Genomic DNA, 25,627 nt, shown 5'->3' with positions numbered 1-25,627 from the left:
GAGTTAAGATCCTGTTCTGGCATCCTCTAGCATTAGTATGACAGTGAGAAAGTCTTACCACACTATTCTCTGCCTCAACATCCTCATCTGCAAAATGAATTCTTACAACACTTACTGTACCGTCGGTGGTGATGCTTTGGGAGGGCTAAATGCCATAATGTGAATGAAGCATTTAGCACAGTGCCTCACACCTGGTAAAATGTTCATGAAGTAGAAGCTATTATGTTACAATAAGTGTATCTGTAAATGTCAAAATGCTTTCCTAAGAAGGCTACTTTTAAGTAATTATAACATGAAGATTTGTGTTGCTATCTCTGATCATCTTGCTACTCTCTGTGAGGCAGTTCCTTGAGAAGCCTGTCTGTTACTTGTCTAGGAGTCGAGTGGCTTCGTGGCAGTATGTTTTGCACTGATAAACATCTTAATATGGGTTGTAACCAGAAGGTAGAAAACAGGAAAAAAGAGAACGGAGCCACTTCAGTGACTACCTTTCTGGAACAGAGAGCTCAGAATATGACCACTGTAAACCTAGCTCTTGTGTTATACTTTGGCAGGATCTTGATAAATAAATTCACTCCCTCATTTCATAAATGGGAAACTGAGGTCCCCAGATTAGAGACAAAACCAGAACTAAATTCAGATCACTCTTTCACTGTATATTATACCAACGGTAGTATGAAAAATTTCAAAAATCACAGACATAAAAAGGCTAGAATAAGGAACTTCTCTATACTCTTCATTCAGCTTCAATATTTTCAACCCATTGCCTCTCTTGAAAAACCAGTTTTGCATCTGAGTCTGTTGTCATTTACACTCCCTCATAGAGCAGTTAGGAACTAGTATCACGAAGAGCACACCCCAGGCAAAGAAATGTAGAAATAGAAGGAGGATATGGTTTGAGACACAAAGGCAGACTGTCAATAAATGCCGAAAATGTAGAAAATCTGCTCAAGTTCTTTTTATAACAGTTTGGAGAACATAGACTTGTTCCAAGAGGACACTGTTCCTTTAAATTACTTACTGATCCCACCCAGATCTTGCACCCTGGCCAAATGCCTGACCACTCTTGCTTTAACTTAGGCTAATAAACACAAATAAAAGATTGCAAAAGTTCCAAAAGCAAAGATAATTTTTATTTCCACAGAACAGAACAATATCAAATAGCTAACTCCATCCCCAACAATGGTCCTTGCTGTTGGCATTTGCTTAATCAGTCTTTAATTCCAGTTTGACAAACTTTATAAGGTAAGACATAACTGTTTTATTTTAATCACTTGAAATCAGAGAAGACCACCTAGGCACTGTGGAAGACTGAAAGGTGTGCATACTTATTATGTGAAGAAAGCTGAAAATAATAGCTGATAGAAAAATTTTCTATCCTCTGCCACTACTTTAAATTAATTATTAGAAAAGTAGAAATAATTGTTAAAATGTAGACATTTAAAATTTATGTCAGAATTATTTGAAAATTGATTTTTAATTCACAGGCTACTACATAGCATTGCAATGATGTTAATATCTTTTGGGACCTCTTTTTCTTAATTTGGAACATATTTTTATAACTCAGTATTAATTACAGAATGTTTTATACCTTGGTTAGTTTGGCAATTTGAATAAAGTGCTCATTTGATAATTTTATCTTTATGTGAAATAAATGCTATGCAAACACTGTGAATACAATTGGTAAACTCTGCTGAAAGAATTTTAGTTTTAAAACATCATAACATATGAAGTCTCTTGGATTTATTGATGCTGATAATTACCCAAAATAAATTTTAGGCAAAAAAGGCAAATATATAGCATTTGGTTAAAGATAATCGTTGTCTCTGCATTTATAAAATGCCACTTATAGTAAACACAGAGGTTTTTATTTCTTTTCTTTCTTTCATTTCTTTCTTTCTTTCTTTCTTTCTTTCTTTCTTTCTTTCCTTTTCTTAATTTCTTTTAACTTTTATTTTATTTATTTATATCTTTTATTCTTTTATCTGAATTTATAAATTTCTTTTGTTTAATGGCATTTTCCCCCTGAAACCTATTTTGCTTGTATATGATGTCTAAATGAGCAAAAGGTAAGAATTATTGAAAACTGAGGCAAAATAAAACATGGCAAAAATGATAAGAAATGAGTGTCTCTTACTATGCCAAACTAATAAAAAAGAAAGAGATTTCAGAAAGGCTGTGAAACTAGAAACCAAACGTATAAGGGTATCCTCAGGCTAATACCAGTAAAGAGAGAGGAATAGCAAGACTGCTTTGGGAGAGCTGGATAAAAAATAACAGAGGAAATAGTAATAAAATATGAGATTGTGATTGTTGCTAGTGAAGACGTTGTGACGGTGACCATTGTATAGAAAAAGCTTCAGGTGTGAATTCATGGTTATATGACCAACCCCCCCCCCAAAAAAAAACAAAACCCAAAACAAACAAACAAACAAGTAAACACACACACACAACTGTATGAGTAAGTGCTTAGTTTTAGGGAAGACAAGTCTTTATTTAAAGACAGCATTTCCAAAGCCCAAAATGAGGCCAACAAATGAGAAGAAAGTGGTTTTCTGCTCAGGGTCCTGCATGGGAATCATCTTCTTTAGATTTTTTTTGAAGAGTTGTATTGATCGTGTAGCTTGTAAAATCCTCTTATTTTCAATGAAATTAAATCCTCAGTCTCTTATTCCTATAACTTCTGAGACGCTTCTTATAATAATGGGCTCAACGAAAAGGAAAGGTCATATATCACACCAGGGACGTGGTGTTATTCCCCTGGCCTGCCCCCCTGAAAATGCAATAGCAGCTGTTTTTTGCTACACAGCCTTATTTTTACGTTAGTCTTCAGTTAAACTTGTACTTCCTTCTGCATTCTTCTCTTTGGTTAACAAGGGATTACTTGAGGGAAGGATGTCCTTTATGTGTTTTATTTCCTCAGGAAACTTCTTGTTCTTCTTCTTTTTTAAACATTCAGCTGTCTTCACATCTTAACATACCTGATCTGAAAACTGTTGACATCTGGCCAATTGCACTTGACGCACTTGCCAAAGAGAAGCTTGGCCAGACTGATACAGAGTCAGCTTAATAAACTTCCTGCTAGGCGATATTACTTGAGGAACAGATTATGGCATGGAGCCATCCATTGGTTCATCCTCAACCCAACAGCTTTGATTCCTTTTTGGGTTTCTCTATCTGGCATATATGAAAGAAGTCAGTGATCCATTCCATTCCTCACTACCTTTGCATATATTTCCACCCCCTATTTGAGCCTGGAAAAATCATGCTCATGATTTCCTGGTTCCCATTCCCTGAAGGCAAAGTGAAGGAAAATGTGATTTCCTTTTCCAGAACTTCTGAAGTCAGTATAGTTTAAGAAGGAGAGCATTTCCAAACCATGCAGAACATTGTTTCAAAAAAGCCTTTTTGTTCCTTCTCCAGTATACTGAGCTAGCCACATGTGAGTCTTCTCTTGCCAGGGAAGCCTGTGGGTTTAAAAGTCATCCAGCGGATAGCTGGGCATATTGAGGGATGAAGATGGCTGAAGATTTAATACAGGATTAGAGTTTTCATTGTTAATTGACCCAGAAAAATAGTTTCACAGGAATGTTCAGAGGAAGTGGGTTCTGATATCAAGTCTTATTTCTGTCCATCAGTTCTTCACTGGAAGAACAATGTTGCTGAGCAAATCTGCTATTTTTGTTCTCATACTCTTTTGATTCATTGGATATGCAGCTGTAGTCCAGCTTGGAACTCTGTTGTAGATGAAGTTTCCAAGCAAGAGCATAAAAGAGAAATGATATTCTATGGGAATACAAGGGCAATTTCATTTTTGACTAGCCTTTTGAAGTCACTAAAGTTGTGCATGTATTATTAAGACTGGGATGATGGTGGTTCTCTACAACCCTGTGAAAATATTGAGATCATCAGGAATTAGTTATAATGAAACAACCATGTAGCAATCTGATATCACCTTGAAGAATGTGGAAATGTCAAAACAGACCCTATGCTTGAACCATGGTCATCATACAGAGTGGGACTGAAGTGTTCTCAAATGGCTTTTCCCACTCTCTGCTTCTCATAATAAAATGGGAAATTCAGATTACTTGGCTGTAATTCTTTGACTATATAGAAATATTCAGTAATAAGTGTTGGCTTGTGGTGCCATGATTTATTTCAATTAAAATCTTCTAAAATCTCAGTGTAGATGTTTTTCTGGATATATGAATGAAAACGCTTTTCTCTTGTCACATGCTGGTTTTCAATTCTGCTGGCTTGAAATTAAAAAATAGCAAACATTTTATTTTACCAAAGTATTTATAACTGATTTTTCTATTAAAGGTGCTACAAGACAGATGACCTTTCACCACCTGCCATGATGTGGAACAGACATTTTGTCTTCTATCTCCTGCTTTTGCCAGCTTTTATGAGTCAAACAATACGTGGACAAAGAAAGAAAGGATCAAAGTCCAATTTACTTGCAAAGAAAAATAACTTCCAGGGTAAAAAAAAATATATTTTTAATGATTAGTTTTAGCCTGAATATTTTTTCTGAATAACACTTGATATAACTATCAAACCATACATATATAAAACCATATGTAATATTCTATTTTAATATAATTATGTTGTGATAATAATATACCTTGTATACATACAAAGGATACTTATAAAAACTTTAGACGTTTTAGAGCCCTTGTACATTCATTATCTCATTTGAGCCTCACAGTAGCTTTATAAAATAGTAATGACAGAAAGTGCCACTCTCATAAAGAAATGGTGGCCCAGAGAGATTAAATGGCATATCTCAGGCCATAGACAAATGAATTAGTAAGATGCAGAGCTAGAATTCAAGCTCAGGTTCTCTGTTTTTAAGATTCCCCCTTATTGCTAAAGTGATGTGTATAGTTGTTTTCTCCCTGGATTTCAAAACAGCTAAAAAAAAAAAAATCCCCAAACCAACTATCCAAACAAGATGAAGCCTCATGAATGTGACATAGAACCTGAGATTTAGGCAGAGTGTTGTTTACGTCTAGACAGCTTTGCCCAATATTTGCTGGATTTCTAAGCAGCTTTTACTTTGAGGAGATGCTCGATATACATGGCACTTTATTTGTTTGCTTTTCATTTGCATGATTTTAAGAGGCAAAGAATTTCTAGATTTGGAAAGAGATGTAGTTCTTCACAACTTAAGCCCCATCTCCAAGGCACCTCTCTTTTGCACTCCCCTCTCCTCTCCAAAACAACACACATCCCACCACCTCAGGGCTTTCCTTAGGCAAAGTGGTTTCCTGATTAGGAACACATATTTTGCCTAAACTGTTTGTTCTATTTCAGACTCTACTTGCTTCATAGATGTGGTCTTCATTGTGGACAGCTCTGAAAGTTCTAAAATTGTTCTCTTTGATAAACAGAAAGATTTTGTGGCTAGCTTGAGTGACAAGGTTTTCCAACTGACCCCGGTTCGCTCCTTGAAATATGATATCAAACTGGCAGCACTTCAGTTTAGCACCTCTGTCCAAATTGATCCACCTTTTTCTTCTTGGAAGGATCTGAAGACTTTTAAACAGAGGGTCAAATCTATGAATTTCATTGGGCAAGGCACCTTCTCCTATTATGCAATCTCCAATGCCACTAGTTTGCTTAAGAGAGAAGGGCGTAAAGATGGTGTGAAAGTGGCTTTGCTGATGACTGATGGCATTGACCATCCAAAGAATCCAGATGTCAAGAGTATTTCTGAAGACGCCAGAACTGCAGGAATATTGTTTATCACTATTGGACTTTCCACTGTCGTCAATGAAGCCAAACTTCGTTTGATATCTGGGGAATCATCCAGCGAGCCCATTCTACTGTTGAGTGATCCCACACTTGAAGATAAAATTCAAGATCGCCTGGTAGGTACTTGAGGAGTGGGTCTTATATATATATTTCCAACCATAATATTGATACCTTAATTATAAATTCTGTGAGGATAGATACTGGGTCAGAAAGATAAAGGAAAAAGAATCCACCTTGGAAATAGCTAAGAGAATCTTTCCGAAGTCTCTCCACTTCCTTGATAGTTTACACCAGATAAACTGGGAAAGTACCAGAGTTCCTGCTCTGGAATTGCATTCCTAACTTTATTGCTAGCCAATGCTGAGAATTTGGGAAGAATTACTTTCCAGTTATACACTTCAGTCTCCTGTTTATATATCCTGGGATCACGAACACTGCTGACTTATATTCAATTTGTGGTCAACTTGTGGTCTGCAGTATTTGTACTAAGTTGGGTTTTTTCCCCATTTAACATCTGCAGAAACGTTTTGACTCAATATGTCACCTACAGCAATATTATGCTACTCAAGCAAAGTTCATAGACTTCTAATTTTTTCATTATGTCCTTGTTTCTTAGGTGTTCGCAAGCCCACCCAATGTAAAATCACCTGCAACCTTCAGTCACCCAACAGTTTCTCCCACATATCAATGAGTGCCATTTGATTGGTCTGATTAGCTATGTCGATGCTTTTCTTTGCTGATTGCTCAGCTGTGTGTGAGATCCTTTCCTTTCTGCTTGGGAAAACACAAGGCAAAGCAATCAAAATAAAATCCCTCTTCAGAGTATTTCTCAAGAAAAAACTCCTAGAGAAAAAGTGGTTGATTTGTTAAGTGTTAAAAATCGATTTTCCTACAAATACTGATTTTCTTTGATTTCTTGAGAAGAGGGCAAGGCACATGTGTCCCTTATACTAGGCATTTCATATAGCTGTTTTCTATAGGTTGCAAAAAACCTCAGCCTTGTTTCAGAGATTGTTTTGCCCTTTTGTCCCTTCTCCCAATCTTTTTCCTAAAATTATTCTTATAAGTTAATAACTTAAATTCTATTTATATTTTATTTTTATATTATATTTATATTTTTATATTATATTTTTCCGTTATATTTATATAACTATTCTGTAAGTTAATTCTCTTAAATATTAACTTTAAGATAATAACTTGTAAGTTATTTTTATAACTGTTGTTTTCAGCATGAGACATTAACTATTTTATCTAAATAATAGTTATCATGTCTTGAGTGCTCTCTGTCTTAGCCATTGTTCTGAGTACTTTACTTACATCTTTTATTTTATTCATTATTTTATTTATTTTATTTTGCAACAATATTATGATATAGGTACTATATTATCCTCATTTTATAGTTGAAAATGTAATGCCATGCAAAGGCCCTGAGGTCTTCACAGTTAACCCTATGAAGTTATCTTGAAGGGGGAAAATAGAAACTGTGTTTTAATATTTTCTCAATCAGAACTGCCTTGAAACAGTTAAGCAACATCCCTCCTCCAAAGCTGCTATTGTTTCTGGTCTCTTTTCCTTGGGCATTGGGGGTAGATAGGGAGAGCTCAGCCCAGGTTGGAGATGGTGATTTCAGTCCCCAGGGGAGTTAGGGGGAGTGCTTACCCCGAGCATCTTTTTTGCATGAAAGGGAAATGTGCAGGGGTACCTGGCTAACTGCCTAGGTCTGTCTGTGCCATAATGTAAACAGTCCTTACCACTGAACCCAAAATAGAAGATTCTAGCATGTGCTGGAGAGAACACTTGAATAGAGATAATGAGTTGCCAGTTGCTGACTATAGAAGTTGCAGGGGAGGCATCTCTTTGGCCAGTTGTGTAGGCTCAGGAGGTTCATACTCCTTCTAGACACACTGTCTTGGCTGAGAGCTCCTGCCCAACTCAGAACACAGGATCTTGGCAGTAGACTTGACACAGGACTATTTGTCCATTTTTGGGGGAAACCAGAAAATGATCAAGTGTCCCAATGACCCCGCTCTTGCTTAGCATCCTGTGATTTCAGCTTGTTTGTTCAGATGGAAGCTCTATGAACAAGCCACTTCTCAGGAGATGCAGCTTTCCAAACACTTCCAGCAACCAAAGTGCTTATTAGGCCCTCAAAGAACAATATGCTAAGTTTCAACGTTTCCAATTGCCACTATGTGGGAGGCAGAACTTGACTCTTGATCAGGCCATTGGAAAAATTCCTCATCTAATCTATTTCCATTACATTTTTTTTTGTTGAATTTTTAAGCTTTTCATTTTGAAATGATTATGTAGTTGACTTTCTAAAAGAAGTTAATTAGGTATAATTTAAGTAAAAAATTGCATCTACTTAAAGTACAGAATTCTATGAGTTTTGATAGATGTACACATTCACGAAACCACCAATACAGTTAAGATACAGAACATTCTGCCACGCCCAAATTTCCTCACGCCTCTTTGCACAATATCCTTCCCTTGCCTCTTAGCTCCTGATCTGATTTTTGTCACTCGAGTTTAGTGTACATTTTCTAGGCTTTTATATAAACAAGCTTATGCAGTGTGTATTCTTTTTCTGTCAAGGTTTTTATACCCAGCATGACAATTCTGGAAATCGACTGGGTTGTTTTTTATATCAGCAGTTTATTTCTTTTTACTGAGGAGTAGACTTCAGTTGAATTTAATGGACATGGGTGCCCACAATGAACAGATTTTGCAGGAAGCAAGACAAATCAAGGAATCATTACCAACTCCCTGGTACCTCTAGTAGAAAGTATCATGTAAGAACCCCATGAATACATTTCAACTCTGAATGACCCGAGAGATACCTGATGATTCCACATTGAAGAGGATATGTAAAATGTTTTAATACTATTTTATTATGATTTACATAACAGTATTGAAACCAAGGAAACAATTCCAACCCAATATCCCATACATATAGTTGGTCTTTCAGAAAAGATGTTATGGTGGCTATTTTGCCATTATATTAAGCTGTAGATATTTTTTTTGTCACAGTTTGTAATCCTCGCCTATTAAGTTCTTTGTTCTGATCCTATCTGCTACCGTGCCAATACCTTTGCCACCTTCCTCACATGTCCTCTGTCCCCTTCTCAGAGCATTGACCTCATACTCATTCACAAAATTGGCAGTTCTATTCTAGTCTTTTCCTTCCACATATATGCCATCATAGAACTCTGCCTCCATTAATAAAATGCACCTTCTTTCGCTCCAGGGAGGGCTTTTCTCCATTTATCCCTTCCATTTAAACTAGAGCAACCGCATAGATATTTTTTTAAATTTTTGTAATGTTTATTTATTCTTGAGAGAAAGAAACACAGAGCATGAGCAGGGGAGGAGCAGAGAGAGAGTGAACCACAGAATCTGAAGCAGACTCCAGGCTCTGAGCTGTCAGCACAAAGCCCAACGCAGAGCTCGAACCCACTAACTGTGAGATCATGACCTGTGCCAAAGTTGGACTTTCAACCGACTGAGCCACCCAGGCACCCTCATCTGCCTAGATCTTAACTGAACGTGCCCTTCCTATGGCTTTGACCACGTTCTCCCAGCTGTATGCCACATAACCTGCGTCTCTGCTAAGTGAAGGCACTCACTACTTCCCAAGGTGTCCAGCTCTGTCCACATGGGCCCTTTTGTCCATTCTTTCAAATGTCCCTCCTCACTGCTTCCTTTGTCTTCTTGCCCACACTAGTCCTTATGACTTTTTCCTCATAAACTTTGACATATAGAGGAGCATTCCATCAATGAGCTGGTCCTTTGCATTCTTCTTGAAAATTATCCAGAAAACCCACCTATTTCCAGAAACTGTCTTGTTTCCCACCTCCCCACCCAGTCTGGGATCTCCTTCCCACGCTGCTTGCTGTGTGCTGTTTTCTGTCACTGGGGCTTATAGACTATAAGTGCCCTTAGGGATAGAGCTTTGTTCTTTGTTTGAAACAGTCTTATCTATTGTGTAGTCTTTGGTCTACTTTTGTTTCCATAGAAATACAAATTCCAGCAAACACAAAATCAAATGAGTTCCAAAATTAGTTAGTTATGTTGTTATGGTTTTAAGCCTCATGGCACATATTTTTAAAGAGTTAACATGGGGGGCGCCTGGGTGGCGCAGTCGGTTAAGCGTCCGACTTCAGCCAGGTCACGATCTCGCGGTCCGCGAGTTTGAGCCCCGCGTCAGGCTCTGGGCTGATGGCTCGGAGCCTGGAGCCTATTTCCGATTCTGTGTCTCCCTCTCTCTCTGCCCCTCCCCCGTTCATGCTCTGTCTCTCTCTGTCCCAAAAATAAATAAAAGTTGAAAAAAATTAAAAAAAAAAAAAGAGTTAACATGGCACAGCAGAAATTAAATTCTCAAAGGAAGAGCTGAAAAAAGTGTAAAACTATACATCAGGCATAGTGGCAGCTAAATTCATGAGCTTAAAAACTGATGCTAGATAATAGAAGGGTGTTGCTTATTATAAAAAGGTTGTAAGGTGACAGAACTTTGCATTTTTCTTTATTTCAGTAGTTGCTTTCAAACATTACAATTTGACTTGAATTATTACTTGTTTATTATATCTTGAACTATTTTCAAATTCCTTTCCCTCTCTCCTTCCCAGGAAAGCTAAACTTCTCACATGTGTTCAAAATATTTTCATAATTTGGATCACATTCTATAAATCCCTCCGCAGCTTGCTTTATCACTCCCTGTCCTTGGGAAATTTTCTATGTTGAAATATGTAGTCCCAATGGATTCACTTTAACTGCTGAATAATATTTCAGTTATTGACCCATTCTAATACTGATGGATATTTTCATTATTTCCAAATTTTCACTACTGAAAATAATGAATGCTGAAATATACAAGTACTTCAGGAATTTCTCTAAGATATGTCTGGAAGGGATGTCAGAGTAACAGGTGGAAACAAGGACTCATCCTGGGCAACCTAGAAATAAAGTATGCACATCTTCAGTTTTCTAGGCACAGCCAAATGTTCTGGAGAGGGGAAATTACACCAAGACTGTCAGTATATCTGAATTCCCATTTCTCCACATGACCTGTTAGTTCATAAAGATACAAGCATTTCATCTGCTTTCAGCCTGAATTTATACTGGCTGGCTATTTTAAATCAGGAGGGTGGAGAGTGAGGGGGAAGGAAGGGACAAAAGGCCATTGGTGAGACTCTGAGTTTTGTAAATAGGGTGTGTGGCCAGAGTTTTACAGCTCCTGAGACCCCATGGTCAAAATTTCTTATTTTTTGTATTTTTGGAAAATGACCTGGAAGAATTATGTGTCTTGTCCAAAGCCACACAGCTAGTTCATGGTGGACACAGGGTAAAAACTCCAGATGATCCTTAATTCTCAGCCTAATTTTGTCCTCCTATTAGATCCCTAGAACTACTTAAAGCATTTTGCTACATCTTCTCTCTGTATTATTAGTTTGTATGGAAATAAAGGTAAAGTAAAAATAAAACTAAAAGGATGTGGGGTCCTCCATAAAGGTACAGCTCTGCCTTATCTTTAACTTCCTCATTACATTCTTCATTTCTTATCATTTTATTTTTAAGTTTATTTATTTATTTTGAGAGAGAGAGGAGAGAGAGAGAGAGAGAGAGAGAGAGAGAGAGAGAGAGAGAGAGAAAGAATGTGAGCTGGGAAGAGGCAGAGAGAGAGGGAGAGGGAGAATCCCACTGACAGTGCAGAGCCTGATCTAGGGCTCAAATTCACGAACCATGAGATCATGACCTGAGCCAGAAGCAAGAGTTGGACACTTAACCAACTGAGCCACCCAGGTGCCCACTTCATTTTTAATATCTTGCAACAAATATTCTAGGGCTTTTTATTTCCATTTTCTATTTTATCATATGAAATTAACCCTTCAGGTCCAGTTGTAAGGCATCAATCTGACACATCATTTCTACATTATGAAAACAATTCTCTCATCTGTAAGCATTGGTTCATTTCTTTCCCATGTTTGGCTTCGGACGTGGCCCTAGTGCCCTTGTCAGATAGTACCTCATTCAGCGGAAGTAGGTCAAGATGTTAGACAAAGACTAGATTGTGAATTTCTCTAAAATTGTGAATTTAAAGGAGTTTTGAAAAATATTCTAGCTCATTCATTACTGTGTGGGTAAGTATAAAGTACCACTTGAATTTGTTTAGGTAGCTCCACCCAAGTGTATGACATTGGGCAAGTGACAGCACAGCAGACTCAAGTTTCCTTGAGGCAAAATGAGAGTCTGGACCTGATTGACTTGAAAGGCTTGTTGGTATTTCATGAAATTATCACGCTAAACTTAATGTTTTAATGTTTGAAAAAATGCATGTATGTATAGGGATGGAAAAATAAAAGTAGAGAAAACATACAATTATGTATTCTGGCTAAGTCTTTACAAGTAAAAGTGAAAAGCTTGTAGCCAAATTATGGAGATTAGAGAGCTGATTAAGAAAACAAAAGCTAGAACATAGGATGTAACAAGATAAAGTTCCTCAAAAAAGAGTAATTTTTAATGTTAGTGCCCTTCCTGTCTCTTGTGATATGGCTCAGAGTGCTCCTTGGGAGGTTGGCTGGGAGGCTCTACTGCTTTTATAAGGTTAAAAAGACTGAATTGCTATTCTTCTTGAAAATTGCATATCCCATAGAGAATAATTAAGACTAATAAGAAGCTGGAAGCAGAACCATGAAGCGAGTTAATGTTTTATTCTTTTTTCCCTCCTAGGATATCTTATTTGAAAAGAAGGTAAGCACCACATGCTTTGATTACTATGAATTAACTCTAAAAGTTTGCATAATCAAATCAGCATTGTAATTCACATTAGAAGATAAAGAGTGTCTAAACAAAAATGCTTAATTCTTTCTAAAATGATCCAATTTTGAGGCAGCCATCTGATTTCTTTTATGCTGCAGATTTTATCTACTGCAGATTGGAAAATTTAGAAAAAGTAAGAAATATTTAATATGATTTTAGAGAGTAACTTTAGAAATCAGTGGTAGCCAAAATGCATAATTTTTTTAAAAGATTTTATTTTTAGGTAATCTCTACACCCAATGCAGGGCTTGGACTCACAACTCTGAGATCAAGAGTCACACATTCCACCAACTGAACCAGCCAGGTGCCCCCCCCCCCCCCCACACTAAATGGCATAGTTTTTGCTTGTTTTGGTAACACTTCCTTTATTCTAAGCATGTCTCTGATACCAGCTACTCATGGGGATCCTTCACTTTGGGAGGTGTGTTAGCCAAGATTCCTAGCCCAGAGACACCACTCAGAGTCTCCTGCTGCTGCCCACGGATTGACTTTAAGTTCATTCCCCTTCTTGCTGGTGGCAACCATACCAAGTGGCAAAGGAAGCTGGCTAATATCGTTTGGATAGTGCTTAGCACAATCGAAGACCACAATGTTGCTGAGGACTTCTATACTGCATATGTGTTTCTTAACACAGAGTTTGGAACATGCGAATTTTGTTTGATAAACTGCTTATTAAACATCAGGAAATGTACAGATAATAGGAGCCAACCAGACCCTGCAGAACACCATGTTTCATCAAATGGTCAGAGACACCATTGTTTTGTGTACCACTGAGATAGGAAAGGACCCTGCCAATTAAGCTGTGATATAGTAACTTCTTATAAATTACAATTCTTGATTTTATACTTATGGTAAGAGTCCCTTTAGATTTATTTAGACATAAAGTTTTAAATCCTGTATCACTTTTGTACATACGTATAAGGGAAAGTAGAAGCAAACTAAATTGGTTATTTCTAAAAGTTCTTCGCATTCAGAGTCTAAATCCTCTGCATGGCTTTTTGTCTCTGAGTCATTGATGCCCTTCCTCCCACCTCCCCCCAATATCACCCTGTGCACCATCAAAAACACTGGTGATGCAGCATTTCTTGAGTGTGCTCCAGTAGTGTCTCTGGAGTTTTCTTCCATTTCATTCTGTAAGTTTTGAAGAACATGTGCAGAAAATAACACCTTCATTATGATCAGGCCTGATTCAAATAAGACTCATTCTGATTTCAGACATGTTAAAATAAGGAGAAATGTACATCCTAGAATTGATAAAATATGGTATGCCACATGTTTTCCTTTTTGACTAAAGGAATATTTGATATTTGTATGTTATTGAGCTTTGATGTACTGTATAGAAGAGAAAAGGAAGAAATTCCAAAAATCCACTGAAAATGTTTATTTTCCCTTTTAACTGGCAACTAGATGTTATACATATATTTTTGGTGGGAGGTCTAATTTATCTAACCATGGCAATGTTTAGTAATACTTTATTAGCTGGCTCTTACCAGATCTGAGTTAGCCTAGAAGACTTGAAAAGGGAGAGCAAAAACTCCATAAATTTGCTTGGTAAAATTTCTTCAAGGGAATAAGATTTGAAATGCTGCATTTCATTATGTGTTAATATTGGATTTCATTCTTGACTCAGTGTGAACACAAGATTTGTGAATGTGAGAAAGGGGATCCAGGCGATCCAGGGCCTCCTGTGAGTATGTTTCCACTTTTTTTTTTTTTTTTTTTTGTATGTTTCTACTTTGAACTTACAGTCAAGTCAGGAAGCCCTAGTCACGATTGCTCTACTGACGCTTGAAATCGCAGGACTGTTTGATGCTGTTGAAAAGAAGTTGTGGGGCGCCTGGGTGGCTCAGTCGGTTAAGCGTCCATCTTCGGCTCAGGTCATGATCTCGCGGTTCATGGGTTGGAGCCCTGTGTTGGGCTCTGTGCTGACAGCCTGGAGCCTGCTTTGGATTCTGTGTCCCTCTTTTGCTCTGCTCTTTCCCCGCTCATGCTCTGTCTCTTTCTCTCTCAAGAATAAAAAAGAAAGAAAGAAAGAAAGAAAGAAAGAAAGAAAGAAAGAAAGAAAGAGAAAGAAAAGCAGTTGTGTGCAAATAGCAGCAAACACGGAAATGCTGTTTTTTTCTTTTATTCCTAAAGGGATACACTCTGTCCTTACAAACAGGCCTGGGATTTTCCTGACCTGAACTGAACTGAGGGCAGATTGGGTTTAAAATGATGAAGCTGTTCTCACAAAGGATATTTCAGGATCACGTCTGATGTGACAGTTGGGGCCAGAATTTCTCAACACTGAAGTGAAAACAAAGAAAAAGGTCATACAAATCCTTGGTGCTTTAGGGAAAGCTTTATCCCACTCCACCTAAGAACAAGTGACACGGATCTCTCTGGAAGCTAACTGTGACTTCACATGTATCCAAGAGCAACACTGTGTGGGCCTCTCAGGGAGGAAGCTGGTCAGGAAGCTTTGGGGATTAGAGTGAATCCTGTGAAATGGAACTTGGCAACTAAAGGTTAAAGGCAGGATTTACTATGATGATTCAATACTTGATAAGATAATCCCAAAAGGACTGTTTCCTTTATATTCTGGCCTAACATCTGGAAGGTACCATCTAGGTACTGGGAAGGGACTTGAAAAAACACCACAATGGTAGAGATACTATATATTTCTCTAATACATTTCATTCTGATGCATCCATGCTGCTCATTCAGTATTCCATTTACTTATGTTGTTTCAAACCTTTGAGGTCATAAGCCCAGTGGACATATCTCACAAAAATGCATTGATACAGTTTTTGAAGGAATGCTTGTATTTGGGGGCAGGGAGCGGAATGTGCACTGTGAATTGCTTAGACTGTGCACACTTTCTCTTGAGACTTGGGTCCAAAGACTATATTTTTTCAAACCATTCTATCAATTGAGGCATTAGAAAGCAGGAGGTTCTGTCCTTTATTTTTTTTCTCCAAAATGTAAGTTAGCTATGTTATAGGATAATGTGGCAGCCAGTAGAAGCTGATTTTGGCCAAAGCAAAGGTTTAAACTTCCCCTTCTTATAAAGTCTTCATTTATGTTTATTACACCAAGAGGTTTTCTGGGAAGGTGTACTTGGGATATTCAATTATGTTTTAGAACGAACTGTAAAGAAAATTTACTAGTTGCTGAGCTAATCTGACAATTTTAGTCACTCAATATTGTTAGAGATTAATGTACCATTTTTTAACGGAAGTAGAGTTGACACACAATGTTATATTAGCTTCAGGTGTTCAACACAGTGATTCAACAAGTTTATACATGATGCTGTGTTCACCACAAGTGCAGCTACCATCTGTCACTATACAGCACTATTACAATACCATTAACTATATTCCCTATGCTGTAACATACCATGTTTTAATAGAGATAGACACAAAACTATGTCATTTAGCATTTACTGAGTCTCCCTAAAAACTCTCAGAAAAGCCAGCTTTATGGCGGTTGAGAATAGGAAAACAAAACGCCTTTCTGGAACAGGATTGGAGCACTCTCTTCTCTCATATTTTCTTCTTCTTCTTTTTTAAAAATTTTATTATTTTTCTTTTTATTTAATTATTTTTTTAGATAATTTACATCCAAGTTAGTTAGCATATAGTGCTTTCAGGAGTGATTTCAGGAGTAGATTCCTTAGTGCCCCTTACCCATTTAGCCATCCACCCTCCCACACCCCCTCCAGTAACCCTCCGTTTGTTCTCCATATTAAAGAGTCTCTTATGTTTTTGTCCCACTCCCTGTTTTTATGTTATTTTTGTTTCCCTTCCCTTATCTTCATCTGTTCTGTGTCTTAAAGTCCTCATACGAGTGAAGTCATAGGATACTTGGCTTTCTCTGACTGACTAATTTCACTTAGCATAATAGCCCTAGTTCCATCCTCATAGTTGCAAATGGCAAGATTTCATTCTTTTGGTTGCCGAGTAATACCCTATTGCATATATATGCCACGTCTTCCTTATCCATTCATCCATCGGTGGACATTTGGGCTCTTTCCATTCTTTGGCTATTGTTGATAGTGCTGCTATAAACATTGGGGTGCATGTGCCCCTTTGAAACAGCACACCTGTAACCCTTGGATAAACACCTAGTAGTGCAATTGCCGGGTCATAGGGTAGTTCTGTTTTTAAATTTTTGAGGAACCCCCAGACTGTTTTCCAGAGTGGATGCACCAGTTTGCATTCCCACCAGCAGTGCAAAAGAGATCCTCTTTCTCCACATCCCCGCCAATATCTGTTGTTGCCTGAGTTGTTAATGTTAGCCATCTGACAGGTGTGAGGTGGTATCTCATGGTGGTTTTGATTTGTATTTCCCTGATGATGAGTGATGCTGAGCATTTTTTCATGTGTCAGGTGGCCATCTGGATATCTTCTTGGAGAAGTGTCTATTCATGTCTTTTGCCCATTTCTTCACTGGACTATTTGTTTTTTGGGTGTTGAGCTGGATAAGTTCTCTATAGATTTTGGATACTAACCCTTTATCTGATATGTCGTTTGTAAATATCTTCTCCCATTCCTTTGGTTGCCTTTTAGTTTTGCTGATTGTTTCCTTTGCTGTGCAGAGGTCTTTTATTTTGATGAGGTTCCAATAGTTCATTTTTGCTTTTGCTTCCCTTGCCTCCAGAGACGTGTTGAGTAAGAAGTTGCTGTGGCCAAGGTCAGAGAGGTTTTTGCTTGCTTTCTCTTCAAGGATTTTGATGGCTTCCTGTCTTACATTTAGATCTTTCATCCGTTTAGAGTTTGTTTTTGTGTATGGTGTGAGAAAGTGGTCAAGTTCATTTTTCTACATGTCTCTGTCCAGTTTTCCCAGCACCACTTTCTGAAGAGACTGTCTTTATTCCACTGGATATTTTTTCTTGCTTTGTCAAAGATTAGTTGGCCACATGTTTGTGGGTCCATTTCTGGGTTCACTATTCTGTTCCATTGATCTGAGTGTCTCTTTTTGTGCCAGTTCTCTCATCTTTTCTTCTTCTTCTTCTTCTTCTTCTTCTTCTTCTTCTTCTTCTTCTTTAAGTTTCTTTATTTGGAGAGAGAGAGAAAGAGAGAGAGAAGGACAGGGCTAGTGAGAGAGGGAGACAGAGAATCCCAAGAAGTTTCCATGCTGCCAGTACAGAGCCCGATATGGGGCTTGATCTCATAAACTGCGAGATCATGACCTGAGCTGACATCAAGAGTAGGACGTTTAACTGACTGAGCTACCCAGGTTGCCCCTCTTCTCTCATCTTTGAGATTATCCCTTGGATATTAGGGAGGGAGAGACATTGTTCTCTTTTGAGCAAATCTAGAGAATCTACCTCTTCAAGACAGTGCAGTCTTCCTTGTTTGTAGTAAAAGAGAGAATACAGATAAATCTCTGCTTGGTAGGTTAAGTTTTTTTACAGTCTTCCCTCATTTTATGAGATGGAGCTGATCAGAAATTATTGTAATGTGTAAGAAACGAATATAATGCCTGCTTAATGCAATCATTTTCCCTTTGCCTTCAGGGTACACATGGAAACCCAGGTATCAAAGGTGAACGAGGACCAAAAGGAAACCCGGTAAATAAATAAACAGCTTTCTTTATAAACGAATGTATCTCTTTCTAGATTCATTTAAAGAACAAAACTGAAGAAAACAAAAGAGAACTGTACTATATATCAGTGCTGGAAATATGATGATTTCTGTGAAGACTACAGGATGTTTACTTCCCATATTGTCTGGTTTGTGTTAGCTTGCATTTACAAATTCTAAGTAATATATGACCATTTTAGTTAATAAATCTGGGAAACGTAGGGATACTGAACAAATAGAAATTGGTAATTACATAATGGTGACCCTATTAATTTTTACATTGTTCCATGAATTACTAATACATATCCCATATGAAATTGATATTGGCACTTATGTTTTTTATAGATCCATTTTATGTATAACCGACCTATGATAATAATAGAAAAAACAAGTATCTCTTACTCCCAGTCCATCTTCAGGCATTTCCCTAGTTCTTTTATTTGTGAGCCCATAAAAAAATATTCTAGATTAATTTTTAAAAAATCAGATAATATTTCAGATGATGATCTTCCAAGTTCAAGAGTGATGAAAAGAGTCACAGGAGAGAGATATAACTACGTGAAAATTTATGGCAAAATTCTATATAATGAAAAATAATAATTAAAATGAAGAGGAAAACAGGGAAATATTTGCTTTAAATACAATGGATACTGGGTTAATTTCTATAGTATATAAAGACTTTATAAAACAGATAAGGAAATATCAAACCACTAATAATTAATTGGTAAAAGGAACCAACAATTTTCAAGAAAGGAAATAAAATCAGTAAATAAAGAAGTAGAAGAATATTTATTTTCACTGTATAGTGAATGATACTTAAAAAGAGATAATGAGGTACTCTTCAATATTAATTATTCACATTTTAGAAACTTTGGAGTCCAGGGTTGTTGGGTTGTTTTTGTGTGGAGAGGGGAGCAATTTTCTAGTTCACATAGTTTGGGGTGGGTTCTTTTTTGTGTATTTCAGATTAAAAAAATTTTTTTATAGCAGTTACCACAGTGATATTAAAATAATAGCTAGTGATAGCAATGGGTGGTTTGTTCATTGCAAAGGTAACTTGGCACATTTTGGAAAGCAATTAGGCACTACATAAGATGTATTCAAATACTCAGAATTTAACCCAATAACTGCACTTCTGAAACTATGTTTAGGGAGGTAATGAAAAAGAGAATAAGTTAGATGCATTAAAGTATTTAGATACATGAAAGCCAATTACTTCCTTGTCAAAGAAAGGGAATGTGAAATCCTCAACAAGATATTAGCCAACCGGATCCAACAATACATTAAAAAAATTATTCACTACAACCAAGTGGGATTTATACCTGGGATGCAGGGTTGGTTCAATAACTGCAAAACAATCAATGTGATTCATCACGTCAATAAAAGAAAGGACAAGAACCACATGATCCTCTCAACAGATGCAGAAAAAGCATTTGACAAAATGCAGCATTCTTTCTTGGTAAAAACCTTGAAGAAAGGAAGGATAGAAGGATCATACCTCAAGATCATAAAGCGATATATGAAAGACCCAACGTTAATATCATCCTCAATGGGTAAAAACTGAGAGCTTTCCCCCTAAGGTCAGGAAAAAGACAGGGATGTCTCCTCTCACCACTGTTATTCAACATAGTATTGGAAATCAGTCTCTGCAATCAGACAACACAAAGAATAAAAGGCATCCAAATCAGCCAGGAGGAGGTCAAACTTTCACTCTTCGCAGATGACATGATATGCTATATGGAAAACCTAAAAGATTCCACCAAAAAACTGCTAGAACTGATTCATGAATTCAGCAAAGTTGCAGGATATAAAATCAATGTTGAGAAATCAGTTGCATTGCTATACACCAACAATGAAGCAACAGAAAGAGAAATCAAGGAATTGATCCCATTTATAATTGCACCAAAAACCATAAAATATCTAGGAATAAACCTAACCAAAGAGGTGAAAAATCTACACACTGAAAACTATAGAAAGCTTATGAAAGAAATTGAAGAATACACACACACACACACACACACACACACACACACACACAAAGGAAAAATATTCCATGCTCCTCAATAGGAAGAACAAATATTGCTAAAATGTCAATACTATCCAAAGCAATGCACATATTCAATGCAACGCCTAAAAAATAACACCAGGATTCTTCATTGAGCTAGAACAAACAATCCTAAAATTTGTATGGAACAAGAAAAGACCCTGAATAGCCAAAGCACTCTTGAAAAAAAAAAAAAGCAGGAGGCATCACAATACTGGACTTCAAGTTGTATTACAAAGTTGTAATCATCAAGACAGTATTGTACTGGCACAAAAAGAGACACTCAGATCAATGGAACAGAATAGTGAACCCAGAAATGGACCCACAAACATGTGGCCAACTAATCTTTGACAAAGCAAGAAAAAATATCCAATGGAATAAAGACAGTCTCTTCAGAAAGTGGTGCTGGGAAAACTGGACAGAGACATGTAGAAAAATGAACTTGACCACTTTCTCACACCATACACAAAAACAAACTCTAAACGGATGAAAGATCTAAATGTAAGACAGGAAGCCATCAAAATCCTTGAAGAGAAAGCAAGCAAAAACCTCTCTGACCTTGGCCACAGCAACTTCTTACTCAACACGTCTCTGGAGGCAAGGGAAGCAAAAGCAAAAATGAACTATTGGAACCTCATCAAAATAAAAGACCTCTGCACAGCAAAGGAAACAATCAGCAAAACTAAAAGGCAACCAATGGAATGGGAGAAGATATTTACAAACGACATATCAGATAAAGGGTTAGTATCCAAAATCTATAGAGAACTTATCCAGCTCAACACCCAAAAAACAAATAGTCCAGTGAAGAAATGGGCAAAAGACATGAATAGACACTTCTCCAAGAAGATATCCAGATGGCCACCTGACACATGAAAAAATGCTCAGCATCACTCATCATCAGGGAAATACAAATCAAAACCACCATGAGATACCACCTCACACCTGTCAGATGGCTAACATTAACAACTCAGGCAACAACAGATATTGGCGGGGATGTGGAGAAAGAGGATCTCTTTTGCACTGCTGGTGGGAATGCAAACTGGTGCATCCACTCTGGAAAACAGTCTGGGGGTTCCTCAAAAATTTAAAAACAGAACTACCCTATGACCCGGCAATTGCACTACTAGGTGTTTATCCAAGGGTTACAGGTGTGCTGTTTCAAAGGGGCACATGCACCCCAATGTTTATAGCAGCACTATCAACAATAGCCAAAGAATGGAAAGAGCCCAAATGTCCACCGATGGATGAATGGATAAGGAAGACGTGGCATATATATGCAATAGGGTATTACTCGGCAACCAAAAGAATGAAATCTTGCCATTTGCAACTATGAGGATGGAACTAGAGGGTATTATGCTAAGTGAAATTAGTCCGTCAGAGAAAGCCAAGTATCCTATGACTTCACTCGTATGAGGACTTTAAGACACAGAACAGATGAAGATAAGGGAAGGGAAGCAAAAATAACATAAAAACAGGGAGTGGGACAAAAACATAAGAGACTCTTTAATATGGAGAACAAACGGAGGGTTACTGGAGGGGGTGTGGGAGGGTGGATGGTTAAATGGGTAAGGGGCACTAAGAAACCTACTCCTGAAATCACTCCTGAAAGCACTATATGCTAACTAACTTGGATGAAATTTTAAAAATTAATTTAAAAAAAAAGGGAATGTGAAGAATCCTCGAGCAGCTTTATAACACACACAACTGTACCTCCTCATCATGTGAGTCCGAAATGATGCCATCGTGTCTTCTTTTTGTTTTGTTAAATACCTGTTTTAAATTTATGTTTACATTTCATTTATTTGGCTTGTAATTTTGTGCCACATCATATATTTTCCTAAGTCTTGCCGAAATCAAGCAATTACTCTTAAGGACATCTTGGAAAACATTCCAAAGCCCCTTGGAGAAAAGCCAGAGTGCCTGGCTCCGATTGGGTACAATGCTGCATTTGAGAACAAGGGCTGTGTTGTTAAACTGAGAAGCAAACCTAGGCCTAAGCTATGAAAATGTATCTGGAGTCTGCACCCTATGCATCTGGCTTCGCTCCAAAGGGCAAAGGCTATCTGAACAGCGATTTTCTGCCCTAGACTCCATGGTGAAAATGTCAATGGTGAAGGCCAAAAAATTTTTCCCCACTGGGTTAACCTATTAATCTGGGAATTCGGAATAATTTTATTCCGAGCATTTTATTGAGCAATCAGTCACTCTGTAGGGCTGTGGAATTTTGACTGAGTTTTTTTTCTCCCCCACAGGGTGATGCTCAAAAAGGGGAGCCTGGAGAAAGAGGCCCAGGGGTATGTATGCAAGTGGAATGCTTTCCCCAGAATGTAATCTAGGATGCTAAGGTTCTGTAAATGATCATTTTGCCCCCTGTAGTACAAGTGCAAAAATGACTTACATATACGTGTGCTCTTGATGGCACAGATGGGCAGTCAGACAGACATGGCCTTGGAAATGGAAATATGGGGAGAAAATGTTCTGCTCAACAGGAGTGATGATGACACAGGGTGGTCAAGCACATGACATTCTTGGATACCTAAGTGGGTTTTGTGGAAGACTCAACTCAGGAAAATATTTTTCTTTGCTTCTTGTGTTTTTTTAAATATGTTTATTTATTTTTGAGAGAGGGGGAAGGGAAGAGAAAGAGGGAGAGAGAGAATCCCAAGCAGGTTCCACACTGTCAATGCAGAGCTGGCCGTGGGGTTCAATCTCACGAACCATGAGATCATGACTGGAGCCAAAATGAAGATTCAGACATTTAACCAACTAAGCCACCCAGACACCTCTGTTTGTTTGTTTTTTTCCAATAAAGAATGCGTTAAAAATTCTAGGAGCACAGAACTAATAGTCTAAACTATGCTTTTGTAAATTTGATCTGCAGACAAAAGAAAAAGCATTCTAGTTGATTTATTATCTCTAAAATTAGAAGATGTTAGAGATTGCCTGAGAAATAATTACAGAAAATTTCTTCTTTTTCATTTTTCTGGGAGTTGTAGTAAAGTTGCAAAGCGCAGAGAAGGTGTACAGTGAATAAAAAAAGACCATGTCACATTTCTCTTCCTGGCTGTCCCCCTGGCAAAAGCCCAGGAGACAGGCCCAGAGGTTTTAAAAACTGGTCTCTTGGTGTCTTTAATAAACTTTATGAGTAAGTCTAATAGAAAGATTGATAATCAATGGAAATTCATTCAGATATGTGTGTTGTTCTTTTAGGAAGTATTTCTTAGGTGTTGTCTACATGTAAAGCATATTATTATGTGAAAAGAAATTAAGACAAAGCACTCATATTTTTTGAAAAGTTTGCTATAGGAGAGATTAAAATATCTAAAATAGCTACAATATTGGTTGCCAAAAGGGAGTCTGGGGGCAGCAAAATGGGTGAATGGGAGTAGGAAGTATAGGCTTCCAGTTATGGAATGAATAAGTCACAGGGATGAAAGGTACCATATAAGAAATATAGTCAACAGTAATGTAAGAACATTGTATGGTGACAGATTGTAGTTACACTTTGTGATGAGCATAGCATAACGTATAGAGAAATTGAATCAGTATGTTGTACATCTGAATCTAATGCAACATTGTATGTCAACTATACTTTAATTTTTGAAAAAAAATAGCTACACCATGAAGCAGAATGTCAAAATACTGTAAAAACTGAATGCACAAATTATTATGGGCCTTCAGAGAAGATTGAAGCTATCGGGATGGGTTTTATAGAATGACTTCTGGAGAGTAGGATTGTGACTGGAAAGGATAGAGCAGAAAGGTGGAAGGGACAAGCATTCCAGATGGAGAGTGCCATGAGCATTGACCTGATGGAAGGCTATGGGTTGGAAAATGGTGAGAGGAGGTGCCTAAAGAGGATGTCGGCAGACACAGCTTGAAGGGCAGAGTGGATGTTCCAAGGCGACTGTAGATCTGGGCTCTGCTAGGTGAGAGATTGAGATTTCAAATGAAGGGTGCAACCCAAGAGCTGTGTACTTGGAAGATTAATCTGGCATGACTCTCAAGGGGAAATTGAAGTGGGAATAAACAGAAAGAAGGAGTACTTAGAAGAAGGTTTTTTGTTACGGCCTGTCTGAGAACAGGGACATTGGCTAGGGCTGCTCCAGGCAGGATGAAAGCCACTAGCCATATGTGCTTACTGAGCAGCTGAAACACGGCTAGCCTGAACTGAGGTGTGCTGTAGGAGTAAAATACACAATGAATTTGGATGACTTAGTGCCAAAGAACATGTAAAATATCTCATGAATAATTTTTATATTGGCCAAATGTTGGAAACCCTTGTATTTCAGACCTAGAGGGATCAGTAAAATATATTATTAAAAAATAATTTCACCTGTTGTCATTTTCTTACTGTGGCTATTAGGGAATTAAATCACATTCAATTGGATGGAATGGGGCCACAGTGATGACAGAATAGAGAAGAAGAGAACATTGTGAGAACCATAGAAGGCAAGAGGGATAGGCTGTGGGGACTGACACTGACTCATATAGTCAACAAATATGTATTGAACGCTTGGTATATGCTGGGACCTTCTTTAGGTGCTGGGGATACAGTGAGCAAGATTGATAGTTCCTGTTTCATACAGTGTGCTAGCAGGGTGAGCAATCAACAGGCCAACAAATGAATGAGATTTCATCAATGAGATGTGTTCTTGACCTATAAAACCAGGTCATACGTGAGGTGCCTGGGTGGCTCAGTCGGTTAAGCATCCAACTTTGGCTTAGGTCATGATCTCACGGTTTGTGTGTTTGAGCCCTGCGTCGGACTCTGTGCTGACAGCTCGGAGCCTGGAGCCTGGAGCCTGCTTCGGATTCTGTCTCCCTCTCCCTCTGCCCCTCCCCCACGCATGCTCTGTCTCTGTCTCTGTCTCTCTCTCAAGAATAAATAAACATTTAAATAAATAAATAAATAAATAAAACCAGGTCATGAGGATGTTCTAGGCAGAAAGAGCAGAAGGTACAAAGACTCTTGCGTGGGAACAAGCTTGTAGGCTGAAGAAATGGAAAGAAAGCCAGAACTTGGCAAAGAGTGGTGGTAGGCAGGTTATGGAGCTAAGTAGCAGTGGGTCACAGAGGATCCTGCTGGCTGGGGTGGAGCGGGGGGGGGGGGGGGGGGGGGGGGGGGGGGAGGGTGGACAGTAGAAAGGATGGACTTAAAACTAAATGCAGTGACAGCTGTTGGAGAATTTTAACTGGTTGGATTCAAGGAATGTAAGGGGCAAGTAAAGAGAAAAGATAAACTTTTGATTCTGTGTGATTTGAAATATGATGGCACCACTAATACAAACAGGAAACAAATTTGGCAGACCAATGAGTGCAGTTTTGGATATCTTAAATTTGAATACTTTCAAACTAGTAATTAAGATGTCAAGGAAGGAAGAAAGAAAGGAAGGCAGGAAGGCAGGAGGGAAGGAAGGAAACTGATAACAATCAAACA

At 37.9% G+C, this 25,627-nt stretch overlaps 1 protein-coding gene across 1 annotated transcript in view; it reads left to right on the top strand.

Moving 5' to 3' along the window:
- The first annotated feature begins 1,091 nt into the window (after positions 1 to 1,091).
- The window catches only part of COL28A1 (collagen type XXVIII alpha 1 chain), a 176,515-nt gene continuing 151,979 nt past the window's right edge, over positions 1,092 to 25,627 (top strand). The window contains exons 1-7 of the mRNA XM_006929203.5: positions 1,092 to 1,245; positions 4,324 to 4,484; positions 5,320 to 5,876; positions 12,487 to 12,507; positions 14,207 to 14,263; positions 18,077 to 18,130; positions 22,440 to 22,481. Coding sequence (XP_006929265.3) covers positions 4,358 to 4,484; positions 5,320 to 5,876; positions 12,487 to 12,507; positions 14,207 to 14,263; positions 18,077 to 18,130; positions 22,440 to 22,481 — 858 coding nt within the window. The 5' untranslated portion in view covers positions 1,092 to 1,245; positions 4,324 to 4,357. The remainder of the gene's footprint in view (positions 1,246 to 4,323; positions 4,485 to 5,319; positions 5,877 to 12,486; positions 12,508 to 14,206; positions 14,264 to 18,076; positions 18,131 to 22,439; positions 22,482 to 25,627) is intronic.

This window comes from Felis catus, chromosome A2, assembly GCF_018350175.1.
Source record: "Felis catus isolate Fca126 chromosome A2, F.catus_Fca126_mat1.0, whole genome shotgun sequence".
Classification (NCBI taxonomy): Eukaryota; Metazoa; Chordata; class Mammalia; order Carnivora; family Felidae; genus Felis; species Felis catus.
Note: the sequence above shows the minus strand (reverse complement) of the source record. Positions and strands in the feature narration are given on the sequence as shown.